At 46.8% G+C, this 27080-nt stretch overlaps 1 protein-coding gene across 3 annotated transcripts in view; it reads left to right on the forward strand.

Moving 5' to 3' along the window:
* PDE4A (phosphodiesterase 4A) overlaps positions 1-27080 on the forward strand; it is a 546165-nt gene that overhangs the window by 304870 nt on the left and 214215 nt on the right. The window contains exon 1 of one of the 3 annotated variants that reach the window (XM_082256203.1): positions 25066-25245. The exons of the other annotated variants lie outside the window; for them this stretch is intronic. Coding sequence (XP_082112329.1) covers positions 25139-25245 — 107 coding nt within the window. The 5' untranslated portion in view covers positions 25066-25138. Of the gene's footprint in view, positions 1-25065; positions 25246-27080 lie in introns of those variants that run through there. 3 annotated transcript variants of the gene reach the window in all.

Consider the following 27080-nt stretch of genomic DNA (forward strand, 5'->3'; position numbering starts at 1 on the left):
ACAAGAGATAGTCACAGACTGCGGACATGGAGGTGATCAAAGATTTTAGGCTTGCTACAAGGGATGGTCAGAGACTGCAGAATTGACTCCGATGATCAAAGACTGTGGGCTTGCTACAAGAGAAGGTCAGAAACTGTGGACATGCGACAGGAGATGATCAAATACTGTAGGAGGCTTGCTACAAGAAATGCTCAAAGACTGTGGGCATGGAGTTGTCAAAGACTGTTGGCTTTGCCATAAGAGATGGCCAGATACTGTGGACATGTGACAGGAGATGATCAAAGACTGGGGGGGGGGTTGCTACAAGAGATGGTCAAAGACTGGGGGCATGGAGATGATCAAAGACTGTGGGCTTACCACAAGAGATGGTCAGATACTGTGGACATGTGACAGGAGATGATAAAAGACTGTGGGGGGCTTGCTACAAGAGATGGTCAAAGACTGTGGGCATGGAGATGATCAAAGACTGTGGGCTTGCCAGAAGAGATAGTCAGGAACTGTGAACATGCGACAGATGAAAATCACAGACTGTGGGCTTACTACAAGAGAATATTCGAGGCTGTGGATATGGAGATGATCAAAGACTGTGTGGGGGGGGGGGGGGGGCTTGCTACAAGAGAATGTCAAAGACTGTGGACATGGAAATGATCAAAGACTGCAGGCATGCTACAAGAGGTGATCAGAGACTGAGGGCATGTGACAGCTGATGATCAAAGACTGCGATCTAGCTACAAGAGATGGTCAAAGATTGCGGGCATAGAGATGAGCAGACTCTGGGCTTTCTAAAAGAGATGATCAGAGACTGTGGCCATGCAACAGAAGACCGTCAGAGACTGTAACTATGCTTTAGGAGTTGTTGAAGTCTGGGGACATGCTTCAGGAGATAGTCATAGACTGGAGACATATTACACGAGACTGCTAGAGAAAGGTAAAATTAGGTGAATGTGTGCTTTGTACATTTAGAGAGCTCCTTCCTCTGAAATGTTTCTCCTACTACTGGGGCTTATCACAAAGCTCCATAAATAAACCCCAGTAGGAGGCCAAACATGTCAGAGCGAGGAACTGGGTGGAGTGTGTCCTTCTGTCATGGTTTTCAGTGACCAGCACTAAGAGGGTACACTTGGCTGTTCTGATGAGGGCCAGGCTCGAATGGAGCCGTGATTGTATTATAAAGATCTCCTGCAGACATTTAAGGCTGGGTTCACATTTATACAAATTTGATGCAGGTTTCTCTGCATTCAGTTTGCATGACAGGAGACTGTGACCCGCTCTCAATGGAGCCGGTTCAGACATCTGCAGAGCGAATTGCACAGGGGCGATTGGTCCCTAAAATGAAGAACAGAGACACCCCGGACCCCTGCTGTGAGTTGCATGTCAATCAAGTGTGAACCCAGCCTTAATCCCTGTCCATTTTTCCTAAAGTGCCACACTTTTTCAGGCATGTAGCTGCACTCTCCAGTCTTATGGCGCTTTTCCACTGCATGGAACCGAACGGTTCGGCTCGCTTTTGTGCTTTTCCACTGCTGGTACCGCATGGTACGGTTCGGTACGGTACGGCGGCGCTTTTCCACTGCATGGAACCGAACGGTACGGCTCTCAAAAACAGTATCACCTCGATTGTGGTTCCAAGAGGTACCATACCCGGTACCATATCCCACAATCCTTTGCATGCAGTCACTACTAGCCACTGATTGGTCAGAGAATCCCACCCACACCGTTGTTATCCCACCCACTTAACTTTAGTACTACTTTAGTGGAAAAGCAAACCATACCGTACCGAACCGTTCCAACACCGTACCATGCGGTACCAGCAGTGGAAAAGCAAACCGGGCCAAGCAGGGCCGAGTAGAGCCGAGCCGGTACTTGCAGTGGAAAAGTGCCATTAGTAAATCAACCTCTATGTGTTCTAGTGTTTGAAATTGTGTAAAGTTGGCCAAACATGGATCAAAATTCAGACGCTTCAGCGGGGACTGGCCAAATTTTAATCTACGAAGGGGCACTTTGGTTGAAATCACTTTACTGCTTGACTTCTATACACCTGTCCTGTTAGATTTTCCATTGTATGGGCAATTCCTCTCTTAGCGCTCGTTCACATTGAACGCAGCTTTGAAATCGTAAAATTTCAAAGCCGCATTTTAGTGAGACTTTGGGTTCAAATTGAAAGACATCTGTGCAGCTTCATGCACAGATTTCTATTAAAGTCACACCAGAAATCGCCAAAAGTAGTGCAGGAATTACTTTAGCAAATGGGTGCGGCGCCATGCGAATGACAAATCGCTCCAAAGTGAGCAAGGGCTTAGATAGACAGGTTTCCCCATTGGAAGGGTCCCTCCACCTCTTGTTCTGGGCACAGCTATAAAATGTTTCTTGCTTTCTCGGGGACAGTAGTCAGCAGAACAAAGAGAGAGATGAGTCTTCCGAGTGGGAACACAGGCAGTAATAAAAATTTGACAGAGGGTTTAACCCTTTCCTATGCAAAAAAATAGTAAAAATAAAGTTTGATCTGGGTTAACACTTTAAGGCAAAAGCAGAGCTTAACTCAGCTCCCCTCGCTCCCTAACATCTTTACTTAGTCTTCTTCTAAGTTTGGGACCTTCAGACATCTTGATTGATGATGCTGGAATGATGTGTGGTGTGTTAAGAGTGTACACTGAACTCTTTTGTTTTTTCAATGAATTAAAATTTGAATAAGTTGTAGTTTTATCCATGTGCCCAGAGCTCCATTTTAATCCTCCAATTACTACTATAGAGAAGAAAAGAGCTGCCATCTGGATGTTCTGGAAGACCCTTTGACTTTTTTTAATGCTTTAAGATCCTCTGTGAAAATCTGGAAAGTAACACCTACAGTATTTATGTTCTTTCGTGTATGTTTAGTCTTATGGTACCTCTAAAGTCAAAAAAATATGCCTCTAAAACTTTTGCTCCACAGTATTTATGTGTTAGGAATGACTGTAAACATTTGGGAAAAATCGGAGCCTTGACGTCATCAAGGAGTGAAAGTTTATACATTACAGACATCAAAAACAAACTTCACGCAATCACAGTGCCTGGGGCGCGTCCATGTGTTCATACCTCCTACACATGTCTGTTCCCCTAGGAGAAATAATCCGCCATCTGCTTTCACTAATAAACTTTGTAAGACCATCTAAACATGAAAGGCCCCGATAGACAACTTGAGTTGCAGCCCTGCAAAGCTCAACAAAAGTCAAATTAAAGTATAACTAAAAGCAAAAGTTTTTGTTAGTTTTGGTTAGAGTGGCCTTTCTCAACCTTTTTACCGTAGAGGAATCCTTGAAATAATTTTCAGGTCTCAGGGATTCCCTGGTAAGATTAGACCAGTAAGGTCATTGGGAAAACATTGGTGGTGGTAAGTGCAAAGATTGGGACAGGGAGACTATAATGACACCCTTGCAATAATGCCTTGGCTCTGCCAAGTGGCATTGGACCTGGAACTGTTCAGGCACCATCAGATGGGAGATCATGCTAGCCATGGCTCAAGGAATCCTTAGCCTTCCCTGGCGGAACCCTAGGGTTCCAGAGAACCCAGTTGAGAATGAGTGGGTTGGAGTGTAGATGGATTTCAACACTTGTCAGGATTTTATTTCTGTCTGTGCCCCTTTATGGAGAGTCATCCTCTCCATGTTTACCATTATCACCGAAAGTGAAAGAATATTGCAAATTTTAGGAATAACAGTAATAGAGGGGAAATCTGCCAATGGGGACACTAGTTGGTGGCAACCAGAGATTCTCTCAATTTGGAAGGATTTCCTCCTACTTTCTACCTTCTACTCTGTCTCCTCTGTCTTCTCTGTCTCCTCCGTCTCCTCCTTCTACTCTGTCTCCTCTGTCTTCTCCGTCTCCTCCTTCTACTCTGTCTCCTCTGTCTTCTCCATCTTCTCCGTCTCCTCCTTCTACTCTGTCTCCTCTGTCTTCTCCGTCTTCTCCGTCTCCTCCTTCTACTCTGTCTCCTCTGTCTTCTCCGTCTTCTCTGTCTCCTCCTTCTACTCTGTCTCCTCTGTCTTCTCTGTCTCCTCCTTCTACTCTGTCTCCTCCTTCTACTCTGTCTCCTCTGTCTTCTCTGTCTCCTCCGTCTCCTCCTTCTACTCTGTCTTCTCCGTCTCCTCCTTCTACTGTGTCTCCTCTGTCTTCTCCGTCTTCTCCGTCTCCTCCTTCTACTCTGTCTCCTCTGTCTTCTCCGTCTTCTCTGTCTCCTCCTTCTACTCTGTCTCCTCTGTCTTCTCTGTCTCCTCCTTCTACTCTGTCTTCTCCGTCTCCTCCTTCTACTCTGTCTCCTCTGTCTTCTCCATCTTCTCTGTCTTCTCCGTCTTCTCTGTCTCCTCCGTCTTCTCTGTCTCCTCCGTCTCCTCTGTCTCCTCCTTCTACTCTGTCTTCTCCGTCTTCTCCGTCTTCTCCGTCTTCTCCGTCTCCTCTGTCTCCTTGCAAGCTGTGGTCACTTGCGCGAGGGGGGCTGCCCTGTCTGACATCACAGTTAGCCGGTACACACCATGAATTGTATCAGAACTCGCTGTGCATTCCTGTGCGATTCACATGCGATCCGGGTGCAGTGCAGTTTCAGCCTATTCATTTGAAGGGGCTGAAATTGCGCCAGACTGCAGCAAAACGACTGCATCCACTACTTTAAAAAACGCACTGCAACCAGATCGCATGGTAGTCCTGTACCAACAATCCTTTGCAGGCAAATGCACTACATGTGAAACCTGCATTTGGGGTGTTGTTAAGTCAACACTGACATGCGCTGCAGATCACACACGTTTTGAACGTGTGTTTTCTGCACCACATTCTGGTGTGAACACTGATAGCACACCAAGAAAGATGGGACAAAGTACATGTAGTTCTTTGTCCCTTGAGGACGTAATAAGTGTAAAGAAATTTTAAGTGATACTTCCTTAATACAGTAGCTAGCAATAAAGAAGCCTCCATGATCCATCCATGCTGATAGCATGCACATGGAAATCCATTAATCTCCTACTGTACAGCCTGCGGGCTTAACAAGAGAAGATTGAGCCATGTATGGCGGCCTTCAGTCAGAGGTCCATGAAAGAGTACCTGTCTACCTCTACATCTTGGAAGACCCATAAGACCGATGTTTTCAGCCTCAATGCAACTCGATAAATGTATATGTTCTGATGTCAAAATGGGAAGCAATCACAAATAGGATAAATTAAAGTGTATTGAAAGTTTTGAAATAAGAATAATTTGTTATCCTTCTTGGAGCAGGCGCTCACTCTTATTGATGTAAATCCCTGGTGGTCGCACCCAGCACACTTCACCACCCTTCATTGCTAAGACGCCCCAACCTTTCTGAGCAAATAAGGTACACAGCATTACTGTGCTGCACAGCATACTTGTTCATTAAATAAAAGATACACCTAGTGTAGGCATGTGAAACCTGATAAATGTCCATAGGGCAGTCTTACGGACTACCCTTGTAGTCCATGTTATATAAGGGGATTAGTCTTTTGGCTCAGGGCCAGCCTGGAGGGGAGCGGAAGCAGTCTCCAAACATGTAATAAAAGCAGAGAAAAGAGAGGCGCCTCTGAGTTAGGACTGTAAAGGTTTAATGTTGCAGGGTACATTAAAAACTTAAATAAAAGTAAGTAGATGCAGGTGCACAGATAACCGGTGTCCATTGTCTGCATGGGGACACTTTTTGGGTCAGCTGTAGTTGCTCGTCTCGTGGTCCTATTCAGCAGGAAGTAGGGGTGCTGTAAAAGGATGAGTCTGAGGGTTGGACCGCAAGATGAGCCGCAGCGCCTATCTTCTGGGAACCACCGCCGTGCTCGTGACGCGTTTTGGAGCGTGGGCACTGCGGTGGAATACCAACGCGCGCTCCTTTGTTAAGCTCAAAGCTTAACAAAGGAGCACGTGCTGGTATTCCACCGCAGTGCGTATGCTCCGAAATGCGTCACGAGTACGTGCTTGATAAAGGAGCGAGCTCTGGTATTCCACCACAGTGCGCATGCTCCAAAATGCGTCACGAGCACGTGCTTGATAAAGGAGCGAGCGCTGGTATTCCACCTCAGTGGGCATGCTCCAAAATGCGTCACGAGCACGTGCTTGATAAAGGAGTACCCGTGCTGGTATTCCACCGCAGTGAGCATGCTCCGAAATGCGTCACAAGCACGTGCTTGATAAAGGAGCGAGCGCTGGTATTCCACCACAGTGCGCGTGCTCCAAAATGCGTCACGAGCATGTACTTGATAAAGGAGTACCCGTGCTGGTATTCCACCGCAGTGCGTATGCTCCGAAATGCATCACGAGCACGTGCTTGATAAAGGAGCGAGCGCTGGTATTCCACCACAGTGCGCGTACTCCAAAATGCATCACGAGCACGTGCTTGATAAAGGAGTACCCGTGCTGGTATTCCACCGCAGTGCGTATGCTCCGAAATGCGTCACGAACACGTGCTTGATAAAGGAGCGTGCGCTGGTATTCCACCACAGTGCGCATGCTCCAAAATGCGTCACGAGCACGTGCTTGATAAAGGAGCAAGCGCTGGTATTCCACCACAGTGCGCATGCTCCAAAATGCGTCACGAGCACGTGCTTGATAAAGGAGTGCCCGTGCTGGTATTCCACCGCAGTGCGTATGCTCCGAAATGCGTCACGAGCACGTGCTTGATAAAGAAGCGCACGCTGGTATTCCACTGCAGTGGGCATGCTCCAAAATGCGTCACGGGCACATGCTTGATAAAGGAGCGCACGCTTGTATTCCACCGCAGTGCGCATGCGCGGAAACGCGTCACGGGCACATGCTTGATAAAGGAGCGCACGCTTGTATTCCACCGCAGTGCGCATGCGCTGAAACGCGTCACGATCACGCCGGTGGTTCCCAGACTGCAGACGCTGCGGTTCATCTTCTGGTCCAACCCTCGGACTCATCCTTTTACGGCACCACTACTTCCTGCTGGACAGGACCATGAGGCGAGTGACTACAGCTGACCCAAGAAGTGTCCCCATGCAGACCCTGGACACCGGATTACCTGTGCACTTGCATCTACTTATTTCTATGTAATTTTTTTATGTACCCTGCAACATTAAACCTTTTACAGTCCTAACTCAGAGGTGCCTGTCTTTTCTGTTTTTTTAATTGTTCTTTAAAAACTACACCTACTGATGAATGCTCCTCAATGACTGTAGTACCCAGCATATTCCAGCCCTGATGCTTTCATATCATTGAACCTATGGGGTGCTCATTGTGTACTGTGGGTGAATGGTTATGTAAGGGACCAGAGGACAGATCTGGAGGGGCAGCCAGAGTATGCCCAGCCTGAGAATATTTTATTTTCTTTCCACTTTCAAGCTGGTTTGAATCATCACAGCGTTTGTCTGAGCCCATGGCCAGCCATAGAGTACATTATAGAATTTGTCACACTAAAAGTTCATGCATTTCCCTAATTTGTCCACTAGATGGTGCCAGCGTCCTGAGCTTGCTGTATCTGGAGATATGGGAAGCTCTCCTGTGTTGCAGCAATTTCTTCAACTATTTCCAGTGAGTCAGAAAGATTAACCCTATCAATGCTGCCTGCATCCTAACCTCCTCCCCCCATTCACAGTACAAAATAATAAAAATAAAAAGCGAAAGGAAAGAAAACTGTCAGCAACTAATAACAAACAAATAAAAAAGTGTCGGTATAAGGGGCAGTGGCATTGTGTAAAGTGCAGTAACCGGCTATACACGCTGCAATCTCATTGTACGATCTAATTTACCAAAACTATGTCATATGTGCACAAACCTGTACAATCCAATTCATTTCTATCTAGTTGCACGGCCCTTTATGTGACATTGTTGCTGGCAGAGCTAAAAGAGATTGTACAATCAGATTGTATGGTGTATGGTTAGCTTTACATCCCTGATGATGTCAGCACATTTTTTCATTCTGCTCCTTCTGCTGCCTCTATGAAATCAGATCCAGGTGTACTGATCGGTAACCAGCCAGAGTGAAGGCCGGGTCACAACAAAGCGCACAGGGAGGAGCGCGCCTGTTGCAAACCTTGCGATCTGCATACAGGTGCCAATGTATTGGTAATGGCACCCCAAATACAGTGAGGTCACGGGCACTAAGTCTCATGGTACCAAAGTGCTATAAAATTTGGTGCAGTGCATTTTCAAAGTCTTCTGCATTATGGTGCACTGCACGGGTATGGGTCTGAGCATTCCATGCGATCCCAGTGTGATCCGGCCCCAGCTCTGTGCCTGATTTTAAGCCTTCGTTCACACCGAAGCAATCTGTCATGTTCTTCCAGAATCCAGCCAATATTCTATGGGGCCCATTCACATCACTTGTCAGGCCAGAGAGGTAAGCTGCACCCTTAGGGCAGGATCGCACGTTTTGGCTCCATAAAAAAATGCCATTTAGGCCCCCTTCACACTTGTGTGACTTGTGGGCGGGTTGTTGGGAGAGGGGAATTTAGAGGGGGAAGAGGATTTATGCTCAGAGGGAATTTGACCAGGGAGGAAGGATTTGTACTGGAAGAGGGGGAATTTTGGTTTGGGGAGAATATTGGCTTGCAAAGAAAATTTATGCTTAGGGGCAAAGTGTAAAAACTAGTGCTCACATTTTTTTGGAGGGGAGGGAGGGAATTTTTGCTGACCCATGATGCTCATACATTTTGAGGGGGGGCGCTGTTTGGCATCCTCGCCCTGGGCACTAGATGACCTTGTCCCGGCACTGGCGGAAGCCATCTGCTCCCACTGCTGTCAGTCACAGCCAGTGAGGAGAGAGCAGGGGCAAGCCATGGGCTCTATGTGTCTTATAGACCATGTCCCAGCACTGGCAGAAGCCATCTGCTCCCACTGCTGTCAGTCACAGCCAGTGAGGAGAGAGCAGGGGCAAGCCATGGGCTCTATGTGTCTTATAGACCATGTCCCAGCACTGGCAGAAGCCATCTGCTCCCACTGCTGTCAGTCACAGCCAGTGAGGAGAGAGCAGGGGCAAGCCATGGGCTCTATGTGTCTTATAGACCATGTCCCAGCACTGGCAGAAGCCATCTGCTCCCACTGCTGTCAGTCACAGCCAGTGAGGAGAGAGCAGGGGCAAGCCATGGCTCTATGTGTCTTATAGACCATGTCCCAGCACTGGCAGAAGCCATCTGCTCCCACTGCTGTCAGTCACAGCCAGTGAGGAGAGAGCAGGGGCAAGCCATGGCTCTATGTGTCTTATAGACCTTGTCCCAGCACTGGCAGAAGCCATCTGCTCCCACTGCTGTCAGTCACAGCCAGTGAGCCAATGAGGAGAGAGCAGGGGCAAGCCATGGGCTCTATGTGTCTTATAGACCATGTCCCAGCACTGGCAGAAGCCATCTGCTCCCACTGCTGTCAGTCACAGCCAGTGAGCCAATGAGGAGAGAGCAGGGCAAGCCATGGCTCTATGTGTCTTATGGACCTTGTATCGGCACTGGCGGAAGCTATCGGTTCCCACTAGGGCTGCAACTAATAATTATTTTCATAATCGATTAGTTGGCCGATTATTGTTTCGATTTATCGACTAATCTGAGAAAAACCTAAAAAAAAAAGTTGGTGTATAATTTAGTTAATATTTTTGAATATCTATATACAGTGGTAATTATAAATATCCAGCTATATAGTTGGATATGTAATCCACTCTGAGACAGATATATGTATTATTGGAGGTTGAAATGTGGTACATATCAGACTCAGAGATCAATATTTTTAAAATTTGAAAAGACCTAAAACACTTTTTTGCAAATTTTCAGACCGGATTGGTATAGAATATTCATGACACACTCCCCTATTAAAAGGCAAGTAGTTTGATACAAGCTCCCTGCACTTGCTGTCACTTATGTTGGCCATACACAAACTACATTTTTTTAGAAAATATTTAAAAACATTCATCCGGTTTTACAACCATTAGCGGGGCCCATTTGGTGTTCGTTGTCAACCACAGTGATAGGAACATTCAAAGGAGCAGAATGGAAAACTTCTCGATCAAACAAATCTTCAAATAGTGGATGTGGTTTTTGCTCAGGAGTTATATTCATTCTAAAATTGAATGTTAAAAGCAAGTGGAATTTTCAAACAACACTCGTCCATTCAACAAATATACAAATCATTTTTGTATAAATATAGATGCAAATATTTTTGTCCAAAAATCCAATACATGTATGGGCAGCAGAAGACATTTAGTAGCAGCAGAATGATGGGGTTAAAAAAAAAATAGCCCTTTATAGTAAAAAGAAACAGCAGATAATCGCTACTGTAATATAATTATAATTTCTACTGTGAAACAGTGAAAGCATTTATATCTTGTATCAGGGTTCAGATGCTGATCTTCCCTTCACAGAGCCCTTAAAGTGATTGTAAGCAAGGTAAAAAAAAGAAAAACTCTGCCTTTTCAATCAATTGGTTCCTTCTCTTGCCCAGGACTACATTTCCCATGAGGCATTGCTCCTCACACATTCACAAGTTCTCTGCCATCTCCATACATGTATGGACGGTGTACTGAGCTGTATGTGCGCTGCACGGTATTTTCTGATATGTAAACAAATAATGCATTCTGTATGCAGGACAACTAATCGGCTGACCGATTAATCGATTACAAAAATAGTTGAAAACTATTTTCGTAATCGATTAGTTGTCGATTAACTACTTTACCACCGGAGGATTTTGCTGTCTTACGTCTGGACCACTTTTTGCGATTCGGCACTGTGCGACTTTAACTGACAATTGCACGGTCGTGCGACGCCGTACCCAAACGAAATTTATGTCCTTTTTTTCCCACAAACAGAGCTTTCTTTTGGTCACCTGTTGGATTTTTACTTTTTGCGCTATAAACAAAAAAAGAGCGTAAATTTTGAAAAAATAACAATATTTTTCACATTTTTTTATATGAAATTCCCCCCCAAAAAAATGTAAAAATCAAATTTTTTTTAAATTTTTGGCCAATTTGTTTTCTGCTACATATGTTTTGTAAAAAAAAATCACAATAAGCGTATTTTGATTGGTTTGCGCAAAAGTTATTGTGTTTACTAAGGGAAAGATTTCTGTCATTTTTGGTGTTAATGGCGGCGATATGCGATTTTTTTTGCGGGACTGTGACATTGCGGCGGACAGATCGGACCCTTGACTGACATTTTTGACACTTTTGGGGGTACCAGTGATATTACTACAGTAATCAGTGCTATACATATGCACTGATACTGTAAAAATGACACTGGCAGGGAAGGGGTTAACTTTATTGGAGAGGGAGGGGTTAATGTATGCCTGGTGCTTACTAACGTGTGTGGGGGGAGGTGACTGAGTGACACAGGGACAGATCGCATGTTCAGCTATGCTGAACCCTGCAATCTGTCACTGTCTGTCACTTAGGAGATCCGCCCGCTTTGTTTACACAAGCTGGCGGATCTCCAGACTCGATTCCCCGACGATCGGGGAAGAGCGGCGGCGATCGCCACCGCTCCTCCCCTGGCCCGACTCCCGCTGTGACTGAATACAGCGGGAGCGAGCCTCCGGCGGCGCGCGAGCGCCGCCCAGAAGAGGAGGTCTACGTCGCTGGACGGAATCGAGCCACTTTGCCGCAGTACGGTCCCAGTGACTGGTCGGCAAGTGGATAATGGATTAGTTGTTTTAGCCCTAGTTCGGTTCCCACTGCTGTCAGTCACAGCCAGTGAGCCAATGAGGAGAGAGCAGGGGAAAGCCATGGCTCTATGTGTCTTATGGATGCTTAGAGCGGGGCTCAGGAGCGAGCATGCACCAGTGCCCCCATAGCAAGCAGCTTGCTATTGGGGGAACTGGTCAACGGGGAGGAGCTAGGAGCGCCGACAGGGGGGACCCAAGAAGTGGAGGGTTGCTCTGTGCAAAACCAACTGCACAGTGCAGATAAGTATAAGGCCCCTTTCACACTTGTGCGACTTGTCCTGCGATTTGGGACTGCAAAGTTGCATGACAAGTCGTACTGCATGATTTCCAATGAGTACCGTTCATATCTGTGCGACTTGAAGTCGCAATGACTTCAAAGTAGTCCCTGCACTACTTTGGGCCGATTTGAATGCTTTTTGAGGTCCAAAGACATAGGCATTGCTTCAAGTCCAGTCAAAATCGCTGCAAAGTTGCGTGACTTTTAAGAGCCGGTTCACATAGGCGCAACCCGACTTTCCGGGGCGACCTGTGAGGTCACAGTGCGCAGCCCGCACCGCGACCTCGGAGCGGCCGGCACGGACTTCATAGCATTGAAGTCAATGCAGGTCGCTCCGGGTCGCCCCAAAGAAGCTCCGGACCCTTTTTCTAAGTTGGAGCGACTTGTGTCGCTCCTATTAGAACGGGTCCTGTGCTACTCTATGGCAGGCGACCCACGGCGACTTGTCAGGCGACCAGGTCGCCTGACAAGTCGCCCCAGTGTGAACAGGGTCTTAGGTCGCACAAGTGTGAGAGGGGCCAAACATGTTTGTCATTTAAAAAAAAAATTAAAAAAAATAAATGAACCTTTAGCCCTGGTTCACACTTATTCGAATTCTACGTGGATCAGATGCGATCCATAAAGAATAGATTGGCATGTCATGTAAAATCGCATTATTTCCAGTTAAGGCCGTTCACAAACATGCAGTGCAAGTTTGATCCGGTTCAAAAAGGGTTCTGTGCGAGTTTGGTGCGGTGTGATATTCCGCTCTATAAACTTCGATGAGATCGGAGTGAATTCGCAGTCCAGTGATTTTTTTTTTTCTTGCCTAGTTTTTAGCTAAAATAAAATCGCAGATGTGACCACTCCCCTCACAAATTCTTATTAAAATCACACATAGCAAGCAGAAATCGCAGTGTACCGCTTTAAGTTCACACCGAATTCGCAGTACATATTTGTGAACCGATAGGCTCACAATGTTACAGTCTGATTGCACAATCTCCTTTAAGGCCCCTTTCACACTTGGGACTGCAAAGTCGCATGACAAGTTGCACCCATGATTTCCAATGAGTATCATTCATATCTGTGCAACTTCAAGTCGCAGTGACCTCAAAATAGTCCCTGCACTACTTTGGTCCGACTTTCATGCGACTTGAGGTCCATAGACCTCAATATTACACAGCCATTGCTTCAAGTCCAGTATAAATCGTGTGACTTTCAGGTCGCACAAGTGTGAAAGGGGCCATAGATCTACCAAAAAGTATATAGCGCAGGACCCTGACTGAGCCGGTACCAACCGTAGTTTAGGTAAAATCTAAAGTTGATTGTACAAGGATTGCATGGTCAGACTGTAACGTGCATGGAGACCCTTAAGACTAGAGATTGGGGGCGGTAAAATCCCATGGTTGAGCTGCACTTTTCCCACCCCCTAACTGCTCCACCCCCCCCCCCTTCCCCCCCTTTAGTTACAGCAATGTGAAGCAAAGCGGTGATCCTTTGCTTCAAGGCTGTAGCAGGAAATATACCCCCTGTCCCTTTCCATGCCACCAAACAACCCGTTCATATAAGTAGGGGCGCACTGCACGCCATTGGCTCTTGCTGCTGTTAGTCAAATCCAGTTCCAAAGGGAATGGGGCTTAGCTGTGTGTATCAATAGACTCACACAGCCCAGCTCACGAGTGCCCCCCATGGGAAGCAGCTTCCTATGGGGGCACTCCTGGATAGAATAGAAGCCTTGGGTACCGGTGAAAAGGAAGATCCAGGCTGCTCTGCGCCAAACTATTACCCAGAGCAGGTAAGTATGACATCTTTTAATATTAAAAATAAATAAAGCTTTAGAATCACTTGAAGAGTACTTTGAATGCGAATCACTCTTCAAAGAGCAAAGCACGTGTGACCAAGCCCTGACGTCTTCATAAATGTGTGCAAAATTGTGTGATTTTTCACGCACTTGCAGTGACGTTCATTGGTAACGGCATCCCCAAACGCGGTGATCAGGTGTGTAATATTGTTTTCACACGGAAAACGCGCGGTAGGAGGAGCTCCTGTGCTGCATTTGTCATTCGTAGGTCAGTCTGATCAGATGATTATGCGTTCATTACAGCCGTGCACATCTGTGATGGTGTCATGGTGTCATGGTGCGATGGTGTCATGGTGCGATGGTGTCATGGTGTGAGTAGGGCCGAGGACTCATCAGAGATGGGAAGTTGAACGCTGCTTTGAGTCCTGATATAAATGATGTTCTGTAGGAAATGTTACAAACTATGGGGGAGATTTACTAACACTGGAGCACTCAGAATCTGGGGCGGCTCTGCATGGCGGCCAATCAGCTTCTAACTTCAGCTTGTTTAATAAGGCTCTTTTCACACAGGATTTCCACCCAGCGGACTCAGTTTTGCTCAGCGGGGATCGATCCGCTGATCTCTGAGCAGGCGGATGACAGCTCAGTCTCCTCTCACTGTGCTGAGACAGAGCTGTCAGATCCCCGCTCTCCTCTACGGGAGATAAATGGAAGAAAATAGGGTTTCCATCCGTCCGGATTTCACGGACAGGATCGGACCGGAGAGCAGTGGGTGTCAGCGGACATGTCACCGCTGACATCCACCGCTTCATAGGGGTGCATGGAGCATCCGATCCCGTCCGCCTGAAAAACTGACTTGTGGATTGGATCGGAAAGCCCGTGTGAAAGGGGCTTTAGACTTTGGCAATAAACTCCCGGTCACACCAAATCCGACTTTGAAATTGTGTATTTCAAAGCTGCACGTCTGTGCGATTTCAGGTGTGACTTGACTGACATCTGTGCGACTTCATACACAGATCTCAATGCAAGTCGCACCTGAAATTGCAAAATATATTGCAGCAAAGTCGGAGCATTACCGATTTAAATTGTTCCGTTGCTGAAAATAGGGACCATTTTGTCATGCAATTTGAACCTGTCAAATCGCATGACAAGAAGTTGCACTGGTGTGATTAGGGGCTAAAACCTGGAAGCTGATTGGTTACTGTGCAGAGCTGCACCAGATTTTGCATTCTCCTGTTTTATTAAATCTTCCAAGTTGGAGTTTTTTTAAATGAGTCTCTCTCTCTCTCTCTGGAGAGAGAGGAGAGAGAGAGAGGGGAGAGAGAGAGAGGGGAGAGAGAGAGAGAGGGGAGAGAGAGAGAGGGGAGAGAGAGAGAGGGGGGAGGGAGAATAAGAGAGAGGGAGAAGAGGGAGAGGGAGAATAAGAGAGAGGGGGAGAGGGAGAATAAGGGAGAAGGAGAAGAAAGAGAAAGAGGGAGAGAGAAGGGAGAGGAGAGGGAGGGAGAGAGAAAAAGAGAAAGAGGGAGAGGGAGGGAGACAGGGGGATAGAGGGAGGGAGAGAGAGGGGGGAGAGAGAGGGCGGGAGAAAGAGGGGGGAAGGGAGAGAGAGGGGGGAGAGAGAAAGAGAGAGAGGGGGGAAGGAGAGAGAGAGGGGGAAGAGGGGGGGGGAGAGGGAGAAAGAGGAGGGAGAGCGAGAGGGGAGAGAGAGATGGAGGGGAGAAGGAGAGAGAAGGGGAGGAAGGGAGGGAGAGGAAGAGAGAGGGAGAAAGAGGATGGAGAGAGAGAGAGATTGGGGGGGGGAGAAGGAGAGAGAGGGGGAAGGAGAGAGGGGGAAGAGGGGGGAGAGGGAGAAAGAGGAGGGAGGGAGAGAGAGAGATGGGGGGAGAGAGAGGGAGAAAGAGGATGGAGAGAGAGAGATGGGGGGGGGGGGAGAAGGAGAGAGAGGGGGAGGAAGGGAGGGAGAGGGAGAAAGAGGATGGAGAGAGAGAGAGATGGGGGGAGAGGGAGGAGAGAGAGAGGGAGAAGGAGGAAGAAAGGGAGAGAGAGAGAGAGAGAGAAAGGGGGGAGAGGGAGAGTGCAATTTCAGGTGTGACTTGACATCTGTATGACTTCATGCACAGATGTCTATGCAAGTCGCACCTGAAATCGCAAAAAATAGTGCAGCAAAGTCAGAGTCGCACCGATTGAACGGTTTTATTGCCAACAATAGGGTGCAATTTGTCATGCAATTTTTTACCTTTTAAAGTTGCATGACAAGTCCCACTGGTGTGAATGGAGGCTCAGGACCCTTTCATGCTGTTCCATTTAAAGAATCCCAGTAAAAATGTTTCTGTGTTTCTGATGTATCTTTGCCGCGTGTTATATATATTTATATATATAGTATGTGATGTGATCCTCCCGAGGGCTGCGCTCACCTCCACTGACACTGACAGCTGCACTCCCCTCTCCCAGTTTAAAGTAAGCCAGCATTGTGGTGGGTGGAGTCACTGTCTGGAAACCACTCCCACTTTCTGGCTGAGAGTAAAACTTGGACTGTGAGATCCTCCTGAGAGAATGGAACATGAAGAGAGCCAAGAGCCCCACGTCACCGCCATGTGCTCTCCTCTCCACCTGTACCCCCATCCCCCATATTCATAGAATGAACACACACACAGCAATTTATATACAATCACATATTTTATTTATTGTCCAATCAGAAGATGCTTCCATGTGCCATACACTCAGATCCCTTTCATGCTGATCCCTTTTTGAAGTACAATGCATGAAAAATGTATCCCTTTACATCCTATAGAACTCTTCACACCAATGTCCCTGCGGGTGCGCTGCGTTTTTAAATGTCTTGCATCCTGCGCTTTTCAAAAGCCAACCAAAAACGCATCTCCCATTGAATCCTATAGAAAACGCATCAAAAATGCGTTTTTGGTGTCTTTTTTGAGTCATATGCCCTAGATCAAAGGTGCACGATTGGAGTCAGGAGTCCAGAAAACGCAGCAAAAATGCATCAAAAACACATCAAGGTTTTTACTGTTTTTTTTTTTTTTTTCAACAGAACACCATGAAGGGGCTCCAAGCCCCCATTTACTCCAGTGCGACTTGTCATGCAATTTGACAGGCAAAAAATGCATAAGTCGCACACTATTGTCGGCAGTGCAATTGTTCAAATTGGCACATCTTTGCGATTTTAAGGTGCGACTTGCATAGACATCGCTGCATGAAGTTGCACAGATATCAGGCAAGTCGCATTAGAAATTGCACTGACCTGCAGCTTTGAAGTCGCGCGATTTCAAAGTCAAGTTCAGCTCCGTTCACATCAGGCGGAATTGACATGTCAAATCGCATGCCAAATCAGAGTCTATTGCCGCAATGTCACCGCCCGAATAAGTGCTTGCTCACTTTGGATCAATTTATCATTCACATGGCACTGTTCCCAAAAGTAATTCCTGCACTACTTTTGGCGACTTCAGGGGGCGATATCAATAAATATCGGGGCATGAACCTGCACAGATGTCTTTCAAATCACCCCTGAAGTTGGAATAAAGTGCGACTTCATCTGAAATCACAAAATTTCAAAGCCGCATGTTAGTGCGATTTTGAAGACATCTGTGAGGCTCTGTGAATCAATCTTTTCAGTAATGGGAGAGATCCAATCAAATTACTCGATTCTGTGAAGATTGTCCCATGTATGGCCACCATTAGAGCCCTGACAACTTTTCATTATTTTACACTTGCCATGTTTGATGTGAACATTTATAGTTACTAACACCAGAGATTGTTAATCCAGGAAATATCTGATTGTTACAAGCTGGCCATTCACTATACAAGCAGTGTGTGTGCAGTGTGTGCGCAGTGTGTGCTGGGAGCGAGCGGTGTGTGCTGGGAGCGAGCGGTGTGTGCTGGGAGCACGCAGTGTGTGTGCTGGGAGCGAGCGGTGTGTGCTGGGAGCACGCAGTGTGTGTGCTGGGAGCGAGCGGTGTGTGCTGGGAGCACGCAGTGTGTGTGCTGGGAGCGCACAGTGTGTGTGCGGTGTGTGCTGGGAGCGCACAGTGTGTGTGCTGGGAGCGCACAGTGTGTGTGCGGTGTGTGCTGGGAGCGCACAGTGTGTGTGCGGTGTGTGCTGGGAGCGTGCAGTGTGTGCTGGGAGCGCACAGTGTGTGCGCAGTGTGTGCTGGGAGCGCACAGTGTGTGCTGGGAGCGCACAGTGTGTGCGCAGTGTGTGCTGGGAGCGCACAGTGTGTGCTCTCTCAACACAGAAACCTCAGCGGTCCATTGATGCACATATGTACGCCACGTGGCCGATCTTTGCTGCCGCACATATGTTTTATGTTTGGCAGCAAGAAGTTAACTATTGGATGAAATCCCCTTCCCTCGTGTGACATGTGACTCCAATAGGTTTCTGACTATCGATCAAATATTCACATTGCAAAAAAAAAAAGACTAATTTATTGAAGTGTGTGCGGCCAGCGTTAGGGGATCGAGAGGGAATGTTGGACCATTTTTTATTGCCTTCCTCTAGAACAGTGGTCTCCAAACTGCAACCCTTTCATTGCCTTTATCCGACCCTTGAGGCATTATTCCTGCCACTGACACCAACAATGGGGCACTATGCCTTCCACAGACACCAATGATGGGGCACTATTCCTCCCACTGACACCAATGATGGAGCACTATTCCTCCCACTGACACCAACAATAGGGCACTATTCCTTCCACAGACACCAATGATGGGGCACTATTCCTCCCACTGACACCAACAATGGGGCACTATGCCTTCCACAGACACCAATGATGGGGCACTATTCCTCCCACTGACACCAATGATGGGGCACTATTCCTCCCACTGACACCAATGATGGGGCACTATTCCTCCCACTGACACCAATGATGGGGCACTATTCCTCCCACTGACACCAACAATGGGGCACTATTCCTTCCACAGACACCAATGATGGGACACTATTCCTCCCACTGCCACAAATGATGGGGCACTATTCCTCCCACTGCCACCAATGATGGGGCACTATTCCTCCCACTGCCACCAATGATGGGGCACTATTCCTCCCACTGCCACCAATGATGGGGCACTATTCTTTCCACTGACACCAATAATTTCTCCCTCCTATTACCAAAGATCGGGCATTGTTCATTCCCACTGGGCTTAGCCCATCCCCCCTATAGCCTGAAGGACAGTAAACTAATCCTTTCTGTAGAAGGTTTGGAGATCCGTGCTGTAAATCCAGTCTGGGGTTTGGTCTTCTGTAAATGAAGGTTTTCAATTCTCATTTATTCCTTAATTTTTTTCCATTGGTTGGACTTTATTGTGTCTTTTATTTCACCCTGAATGATGGTGTCACTCTGTGACCTTTTTATATCTAGATCCAGTGTGTGTTCCCCTCCCCCATGTGATGTTATCTTCCATACAGAACATGCAGGTAGAGTGCGGCGTGCGATTTGTTTGGTCTACGCTCTGTTAATCATATCAGAATCATGTTAAAGTGTAACCTTCATGACGAATATATTGCTGTAAGACACAACATGAGAACAATCAGCGTGGTACGTTGTGTTTATTTCCCGTCCCAGTTATGGAATCTGCTCTCAGCTCACTGCTGAAAATGAACACAAAAACATCCCTTTAAAAATATTATTCAATAGACAGTTTGTGTGATTCAGATGCCTTTGCAAACTCAGATATTATCTTGTAAAAGTAGCAATGACTTCCGTCATAGCTTGAGCAGAGCTGTGGGAGGGGCCCAGCAGGCCCCACCCACTACAGGCTGTCTGCAGGAAGCTGCAGGAGGGGGCGGAGACAAGACCAGTCACCCTGCACAAGGAGAGAGAGCAGCAGTGAGCAGTCTTTATTAAAAGAAAAGTTTTTCCTGGATTAGTGCACAGATCTGGAAGAAATACACAATGTACACCAAGATTTCAGGAGGAATACACATGAATAATATATTTTATATTTGCTTTTCTCAGAGTTCAGCTTTAAACTTTATAATGCATACAGGAAGCTCAGCCTTAAAGCCCAAAACTTTTTTTTTTGTTTGGCTGTAGATAGAACAAGGAAGGGTTAACACCTCTGCCAGGTTTTTATTGACATGAGTGATTCCGGTAGAACAGGAAGTGATGTGAAATGTATAATACAGAAATAAAATTTGTTTTATTAGCTTAAGGTGATTGTAAAGGCAGAAAGTTTCTTTATCCTAAAGCAGGGGTGTCAAACTGAATTTCATTGAGTGACTTATAAGCCTTATGGTTGTCCTCAAAGGGCCGGCTGTGTCTGTAAGACTATATACATTTATGCAGGGCTTTTTTTTTCTCAAAGAATAGGTACAAGAACTCAACTACGACCCCCACTGAACCATGGGTGTGGCAAAATTGCACTAACAGTGGGAGGATCTTAAAGGTACTATAGAATGCCAGGAGTGCAGTATGTGCTGAGCTCAGGGATGGGCTACATACAGAGTGCAGGGTCCAGGGGTGCACTACGTACAGAGTACAAAGTTCAGAAGTGCACTACATACAGAGTGCAGGTTCCAGGGATGCACTATGTACAGAGTGCAAAGTTCAGAAGTGCACTACATACAGAGTGCAGGGTCCAGGGGTGCACTACGTACAGAGTACAAAGTTCAGAAGTGCACTACATACAGAGTGCAGGGTCCAGGGATGCACTATGTACAGAGTGCAAAGTTCAGAAGTGCACTACATACAGAGTGCAGGTTCCAGGGGTGCACTATGTACAGAGTGCAAAGTTCAGAAGTGCACTACATACAGAGTGCAGGTTCCAGGGGTGCACTATGTACAGAGTGCAAAGTTCAGAAGTGCACTACATACAGAGTGCAGGGTTCAGGGGTGCACTATGTACAGAGTACAAAGTTCAGAAGTGCACTACATACAGAGTGCAGGGTCCAGGGATGCACTATGTACAGAGTGCAAAGTTCAGAAGTGCACTACATACAAAGTGCAGGGTTCCAGGGGTGCACTATGTACAGAGTGCAAAGTTCAGAAGTGCACTACATACAGAGTGCAGGTTCCAGGGGTGCACTGTGTACAGAGTGCAAAGTTCAGAAGTGCACTACATACAGATTGCAGGGTTCCAGGGGTGCACTATGTGCAGAGTGCAAAGTTCAGAAGTGCACTACATACAGAGTGCAGGGTCCAGGGATGCACTATGTACAGAGTGCAAAGTTCAGAAGTGCACTACATACAAAGTGCAGGGTTCCAGGGGTGCACTATGTACAGAGTGCAAAGTTCAGAAGTGCACTACATACAGAGTTCAGGTGTGTGTATTGAGCAGTGTGCTACATACGGAGTGCAGGGTTTAGAGGTGTGTAATGCACAGTGTGCAGGAATCAGCTCTCTTTCACAGGCTGTTCATATCTCTCTTCCACCCCTTCCCCTGGGAGCGAGGGCCACATGATTCGGCCCTCGGGCCTTGTGTTTGACACATGTGTTCTAAAGTGATTGTAAAGTCTCGTTTTTTTTAAATAACAAACATGTTATACTTACCTCCTCTGTGCAGTTGGATTTGCACAGAGTGGCCCGGATCCTCCTCCTCTCAGGTCCCTGTTTGCTGCTCCTGGCTCCTCCCTCCTATCAAGTGTCTCCACAGCAAGCAGCTTGCTATGGGGGCACTCTAGCTGAGCCACAGCTCTTTGTGTCCATTAAGACCAGGAACTGTCGCCCCCTCTCTCTCCTGATTGGCTAACTGACTTTGATTGACAGCAACGGGAGCCAATGGCACTGCTGCTGTTTATCAGAGTCCCTGATGGCTGAGGGACTCATGGACATCGCTGGATAGAGATGGGGCTCAGGTAAGTATTAGGGGGTGCTGGTGAGGCTGCTAGACACAGAAGGCTTTTTATCCTAATGCTTAGAACACATTAAGATAAAAAACCTTCTGCCCGTACAACTCCTTTAGACCCTTTTCACACTTGTGTGACCTAAAAGTCACACAATCTTGCAGTGATTTTTACCGCGTTTTTTTGCTGCGATTTTGACTGGACTTGAAGCAATGCTTGTGCAATCTTGAGGTCTATGGACCTCAAAATGCATCAAAGTCGGACCAAAGTAATGCAGGGACTACTTTGAAGTTGTTGCGACTTGAAGTCACACATATATGAACTCATTGGAAATCATGGGTACGCCTTGTCATGCGACTTTGAAGTCCCAAGTTGCACAAGTGTGAAAGGGGTCTTAATGTAGTTTTACCTGTTAAGATAAAAAACTTTGTGTGCAGCTCCCCCCCTTTTTTTTCGCACCAAAAAACACGGATCTGCTAGCTGCCTTTGGGGTGTCATTAAGAAATAAGTGTGATGTGCATTTCGGGGAATTTTCCGGGACATGCGTACGCTCCCAGAATCTGAAGGTTCCTAAAGGGGGCCTAAAGGATGCTTAAGAATTTATTGAAGAGTAAAGCTTTGTACGCCAAAACGCGTTAGCTTTCTGCTGATGTTTAATAAACTCTGCGGATTATGTATGGACTCCAGCATTGGTTTTGTTGTTTATATTGATGCCTCTTTCTTCCTGTCTGGGTGACGCTGATTCATCATCTCCTGAATGTAAGATTACGCACGACTATTCTACATAAAAATTTTAAAAAAATAATAATAATTTTAGGCTAAAGTTTGGCTTTAATGGTGAGCAGTGCAGTCTGGATTCATTCTGTTGGTTTGGAGAAGGGAGCGTGAGAGGAGGGAGGATCAGGGGAGTTCCTTGCCATCCTAGGCTATGGGGCTGTGTGTTTCTATTGATGCACACAGTGCAGGGACACACAGCTCTAGCCCCTGTAAGGGTATCTCCATAGGACTCTGCAAGAGAAAGGAGCTACCCTGAGACAGGAAACCTGGAACCATGGAACATAGCCAATAATTATAGCGGAGTTCCACTCGTTTTTTGTGTTTATTAAAAGTCAGCAGCTACAAAAAGTGTATCTACTGACTTTTAGTCCCGGTTCACACACTTGCGATGCGGGAACCCTGCGAATCCACTGCGGGTTCCCGCTTCGCACTCAACTCACAGGCAGTTCACACTGCCATATGCGAATTGCTGGGGGTGTCATTACAAAGTTAACGACACCCCCAGATCAATTTGCATATTGCAGTGCGAACTGACAGTTCGGACATGAATCGGATTGCGTAGGTGTGAACACTCATGCGATCCGATTCTGGTGCGGATCCAAAAAAGGGTCCTGTGCAAGTTGTGTCCGAATGCGATGCGAATTCAGTCATACAATCTGTATATATATCTGGTATACAATCTGTATGGCTGAATTCGCATCGCACAGACATCACCTGTGATTTGCAGAGCAGTGCGCTCTGAATCACATGCAATGTCTGTCATCGCACATATGTGTACCAGGACTTAATAAACACACTCTCACCTGTCCCAGGATCCAGCGATGCGGCCGCCCGAAGCCTCACTCCTCTCTGCGGCACCGGCATCTCTAGTGTGGGAACCCGCCTTTGATAACTTGCGGCTTCACAGCTGGGTGCGCACTGCGCATGCGCAAGTCACGCTGCGCGTCCTGAGTGGCCGGGCAATCTTCTGTGATCTCTGACATGTCCCAGAAAATTGCAACGAGGGAGGGGGAGAGGAGAACTTCCGCTCCAGCTGCCTAGGTGGCCCAAAGCGGAAGTGGGAGCGGGTACCGGTCAAATCTAGGTACCCCCTCCCAAATAAAAGGACATGCCAAATGTGGCATATCAGGGGGTCAGGAGTATTTAAAGCGGAAGTTCCACTTTTGGCCTGGCTAACACTGAATGCGACTTTGAAATAGTGCGACTTCAAGTGAAAAGCCAGCAAGGATCGAATAGGGACCATACACAGAACAATCTGATGGAAGGATTCTTCATAGAATCGTTTCATATGATTGGATGATCTATGAATTATCGAACAGATTGATTTCAAACAAAATTGATCAATTGTAATGTAAATTATTCTGATTGCTCTGGATGGAAAATAGGTCGATGCGATCATTAAGCTCCCGATCAATGAATGCGACTTCACTTGATGTAGCATGATTTCAAAGTAGCAGGTCAGTGCAATTTCAGGTGCAACTTGCATGACATCTGTGCGACTTCATGAAAAAAATAGCACAGGAACCTTTTTTCAAATCTGTGCAGCACCACAAATTTGGAGTCGCATGGATTTGAACCGTTCTATTGCTGACAACAGTGTGCAACTTGTCATGCAATTTGGAGCTGCTGGTATGAACGGTGTGTAAAAGATAAAGCTGCTTACTCAGTAGGGGCTTATTCACACCACATTGCATCCATTAACTCATGCACATTGTGTCTTTGGTAATGTGTTGCCGTGCATTTTACATGCGTTGCGTTTGCTGTTTTTTGCCTTGATTTACCTTGTAGTGTGTGGCGTTTATGCGCCTTGATTGCTCTGGATAGTAAAGAGGCCAATACGATCATTAAGCTCCTGTTCAGTGAATGCGACTTCACTTGAAGTAGCACGATCTGAAAGTCGCATGTCAGTTCAATTTCAGGGGCAACTTGCATGACATCCGTGCGACTTCATGCAAAAAGTAGCGCAGGAACCTTTTTTCAAATCCGTGCAGCGCCGCCAATTCGGAGTCGCATTGATTTGAACCGTTCCATTGCTGACAGCAGTGTGCAACTTGTCATGCAATTTGGAGCTGAACAGCGTGTAAAAGATGAGGCTGCTTACTCAGTAGGGGCTTATTCACACCACATTGCATCCATTAACGCATGCACATTGCGTCTTTGGTAATGTGTTGGCGTGCATTTTACATTTGTCTGCGTTCTTTCTTTCCTTGCAGTGTGTTGCGTTTATGCGCATTGATGTGCTTTTGAACGCTCTGCACTGAAAAAAAAGTAGCGCATGCAAATGCAATGAACCGCGCTGGTGTGAACTGCATTCACATAGTCATTTTTTTTTTTTGCCATGCGTTAGGAAAGCGCTGATAAACGCACCCCAGCGCATCTGCTGTGAATGAACGCTTTGGTGATTACATCCGTGCTTAAAATCCTGAGGGTTTGATGTCACTTTAAGGCAAGTTTCAGCAGATGGGCAGCGATGGGAGGAGAAGTTCCTTTAGTACCCAAAGAGCGCCTCCTTCAGGTTGCACATTTTGTGCCCAGCATGGATTTTGCGCATGTCAATGATGTGTTCATACCTGTGTCTCCTGCCAGGAAGAATGTTATTTATGCCTCTAGGGCCCCGTGGCATTAAAAGACTTCTCAGTAGCCTAAGGGTTAAGCGGCGTGGAGTAACCCTCTTATGTAATGAGACCTCCGCCCTCCACTGTAATCCACTTCCAGGACTTCTAGCCCCTGCTGCTGTCTGCAGGGAGGTGTGTGCCTCACTCTGCAGGCTGTGTGTGTGTGTGCACGCCTCTCCCTGCTAGCACTTTGCCAGTGAAGTCCCAGTCAGTGCACACCAGAGGACTTTATTACAACCCGTGAAGGTACCACGGAGGACCCCCCCATCCGACTTATGCCCTCCAGAAGCCGGGGTACCCTGCGGGTCCCAAGGAAGACCAGCATGCATTTCTCCTTCAGCGAGGAGGACATCAAGAAGCATCGGCTGGTCAAGTCTGTTAGGTTAGTCCTTTGCTGTTGTGGTGTAGCGCTGACGTTATCCGTAGCGCAGTAATGGGGTTTGAGCAAAGATGAAAACTTTTCCTGTTGAATCAATCGTTGAGTCTGTGCATGCTGAGGAACTACAAGTCCTCCCAGATGGTTGTGGTTCCTCAGAAACCACAGAGGGGTTTGTTATTTAGTGGTTTTTCACTGGTATGGAATACAGAGTTGTACGTAATGGGGCCACCCATTCCAAAAGATCCCCATCATATATTCACTGGTATGGAATACAGAGTTGTACGTAATGGGGCCACTCATTCCAGAAGATCCCCCCTCATATATTCTCTGGTATGGAATACAGAGTTGTACGTAATGGGGCCACCCATTCCAAAAGATCCCCATCATATATTCTCTGGTATGGAATACAGAGTTGTACGTAATGGGGGCCACCCATTCCAGAAGATCCCCAACATATATTCACTGGTATGGAATACAGAGTTGTACGTAATGGGGGCCACCCATTCCAGAAGAACCCCATCAGATGCCTACACTCCAAAAGTTGGCCAAAGCTTTCAATAAGTTTGGGTAATAAAAGCGAATGGGCGCTGACTTCTCATTGGTTGGCCTGAATTACTGGGGTTGTTTTATTAAAACTGGAGAGTGCAAAATCTGGTGCAGCTGTGCATGGTAGCCAATTGGCTTCCATGGAATATTGTCAAAGCTTATTTGAACAAGCTGAAGTTAGAAGCGGATTGGCTACCATGCACAGCTGCACCAGATTTTGCACTCTCTAGTTTTAATAAATCAACCCCAGTAATTAAAACTCAACCTTCTTTTTGGAAATGTCTAAGGCCCCTTTCACACATATGGTCCGTTTTTCATCCATCCGTTGACGGATGAAAAACGGACATCAATGTATCTCTATGTAAAAACGGATGACAACGGATGATCATCAGTTAACATCCGTTTTCATCCGCTTCCGTCAATGTCCGTGTTTTTGAACGGATGAATGCCCTATTTTTCATCCTTCAAAAAAAACGGATCGGACGAAAAACGTCTGACAACGGACGAAAAACGTCTGACAACGGACGAAAAACGGATGGAAAACTGATACATTTTGACGTGACTGAACTGATGAACTGAACGGACCGTATGTGTGAAAGGGGCCTCATTCACACGAACGATCCAATCAGATCCACCTGTCAGTTTTTTTAGGCGGACCTGATCGGATCCTCCATGCATCCCTATGGGGCAGCGGATGTCAGTGGTGACATGTCCGCTGACTCCCGCTGCCATCCGATTCCGATCCTGTCTGTGAAATCCGGAATGATGGAAACCCTATTTTCCATCCATCCAAGGGATCAGATTGGATGAGAGCACACAGGCGGTTCACTCTCTGATTCCCCCATAGAGATGCATGGGAGTCTGACATCTCCCTCTCTGCACACAGATCGGAGACGGAGCTGTCGCCTGCCTGCTCAGCGGGGATCAGCGGATCAATCCCCCGCTGAGCAGCACAGAGTCCGCCAACGGAAGCGGACCGTGTGAATGGACCCTAAGGGGCTGGCCATACATGTTCAATTTTCCTTTAGATTTACCTTAAACTATGTAGTGCCAGGGCCAGCCTAATTGAATACAATTGAAAGCTGTTTAGTTTATTTTGGCCTCCTATTATAAGGTTTTTGGTAAATCAAAAGAAAAATTGTACAAGAGGATTGAACATGTATGGCCAGCCTAAGGTTAGGGTCATACTTGTTTGTTTGCGTTTTTCATGAGCTCCCGTTAAAGTCTATGGGACCAAAAAACGCACAAATAGCAGGGCTTGCGTCTTTTTTTTCAAGTTGCGCGGAAGCGAG

This window comes from Pelophylax lessonae (genome assembly GCF_965119305.1).
Source record: "Pelophylax lessonae genome assembly, chromosome: 4".
In the NCBI taxonomy this organism is placed as follows: Eukaryota; Metazoa; Chordata; class Amphibia; order Anura; family Ranidae; genus Pelophylax; species Pelophylax lessonae.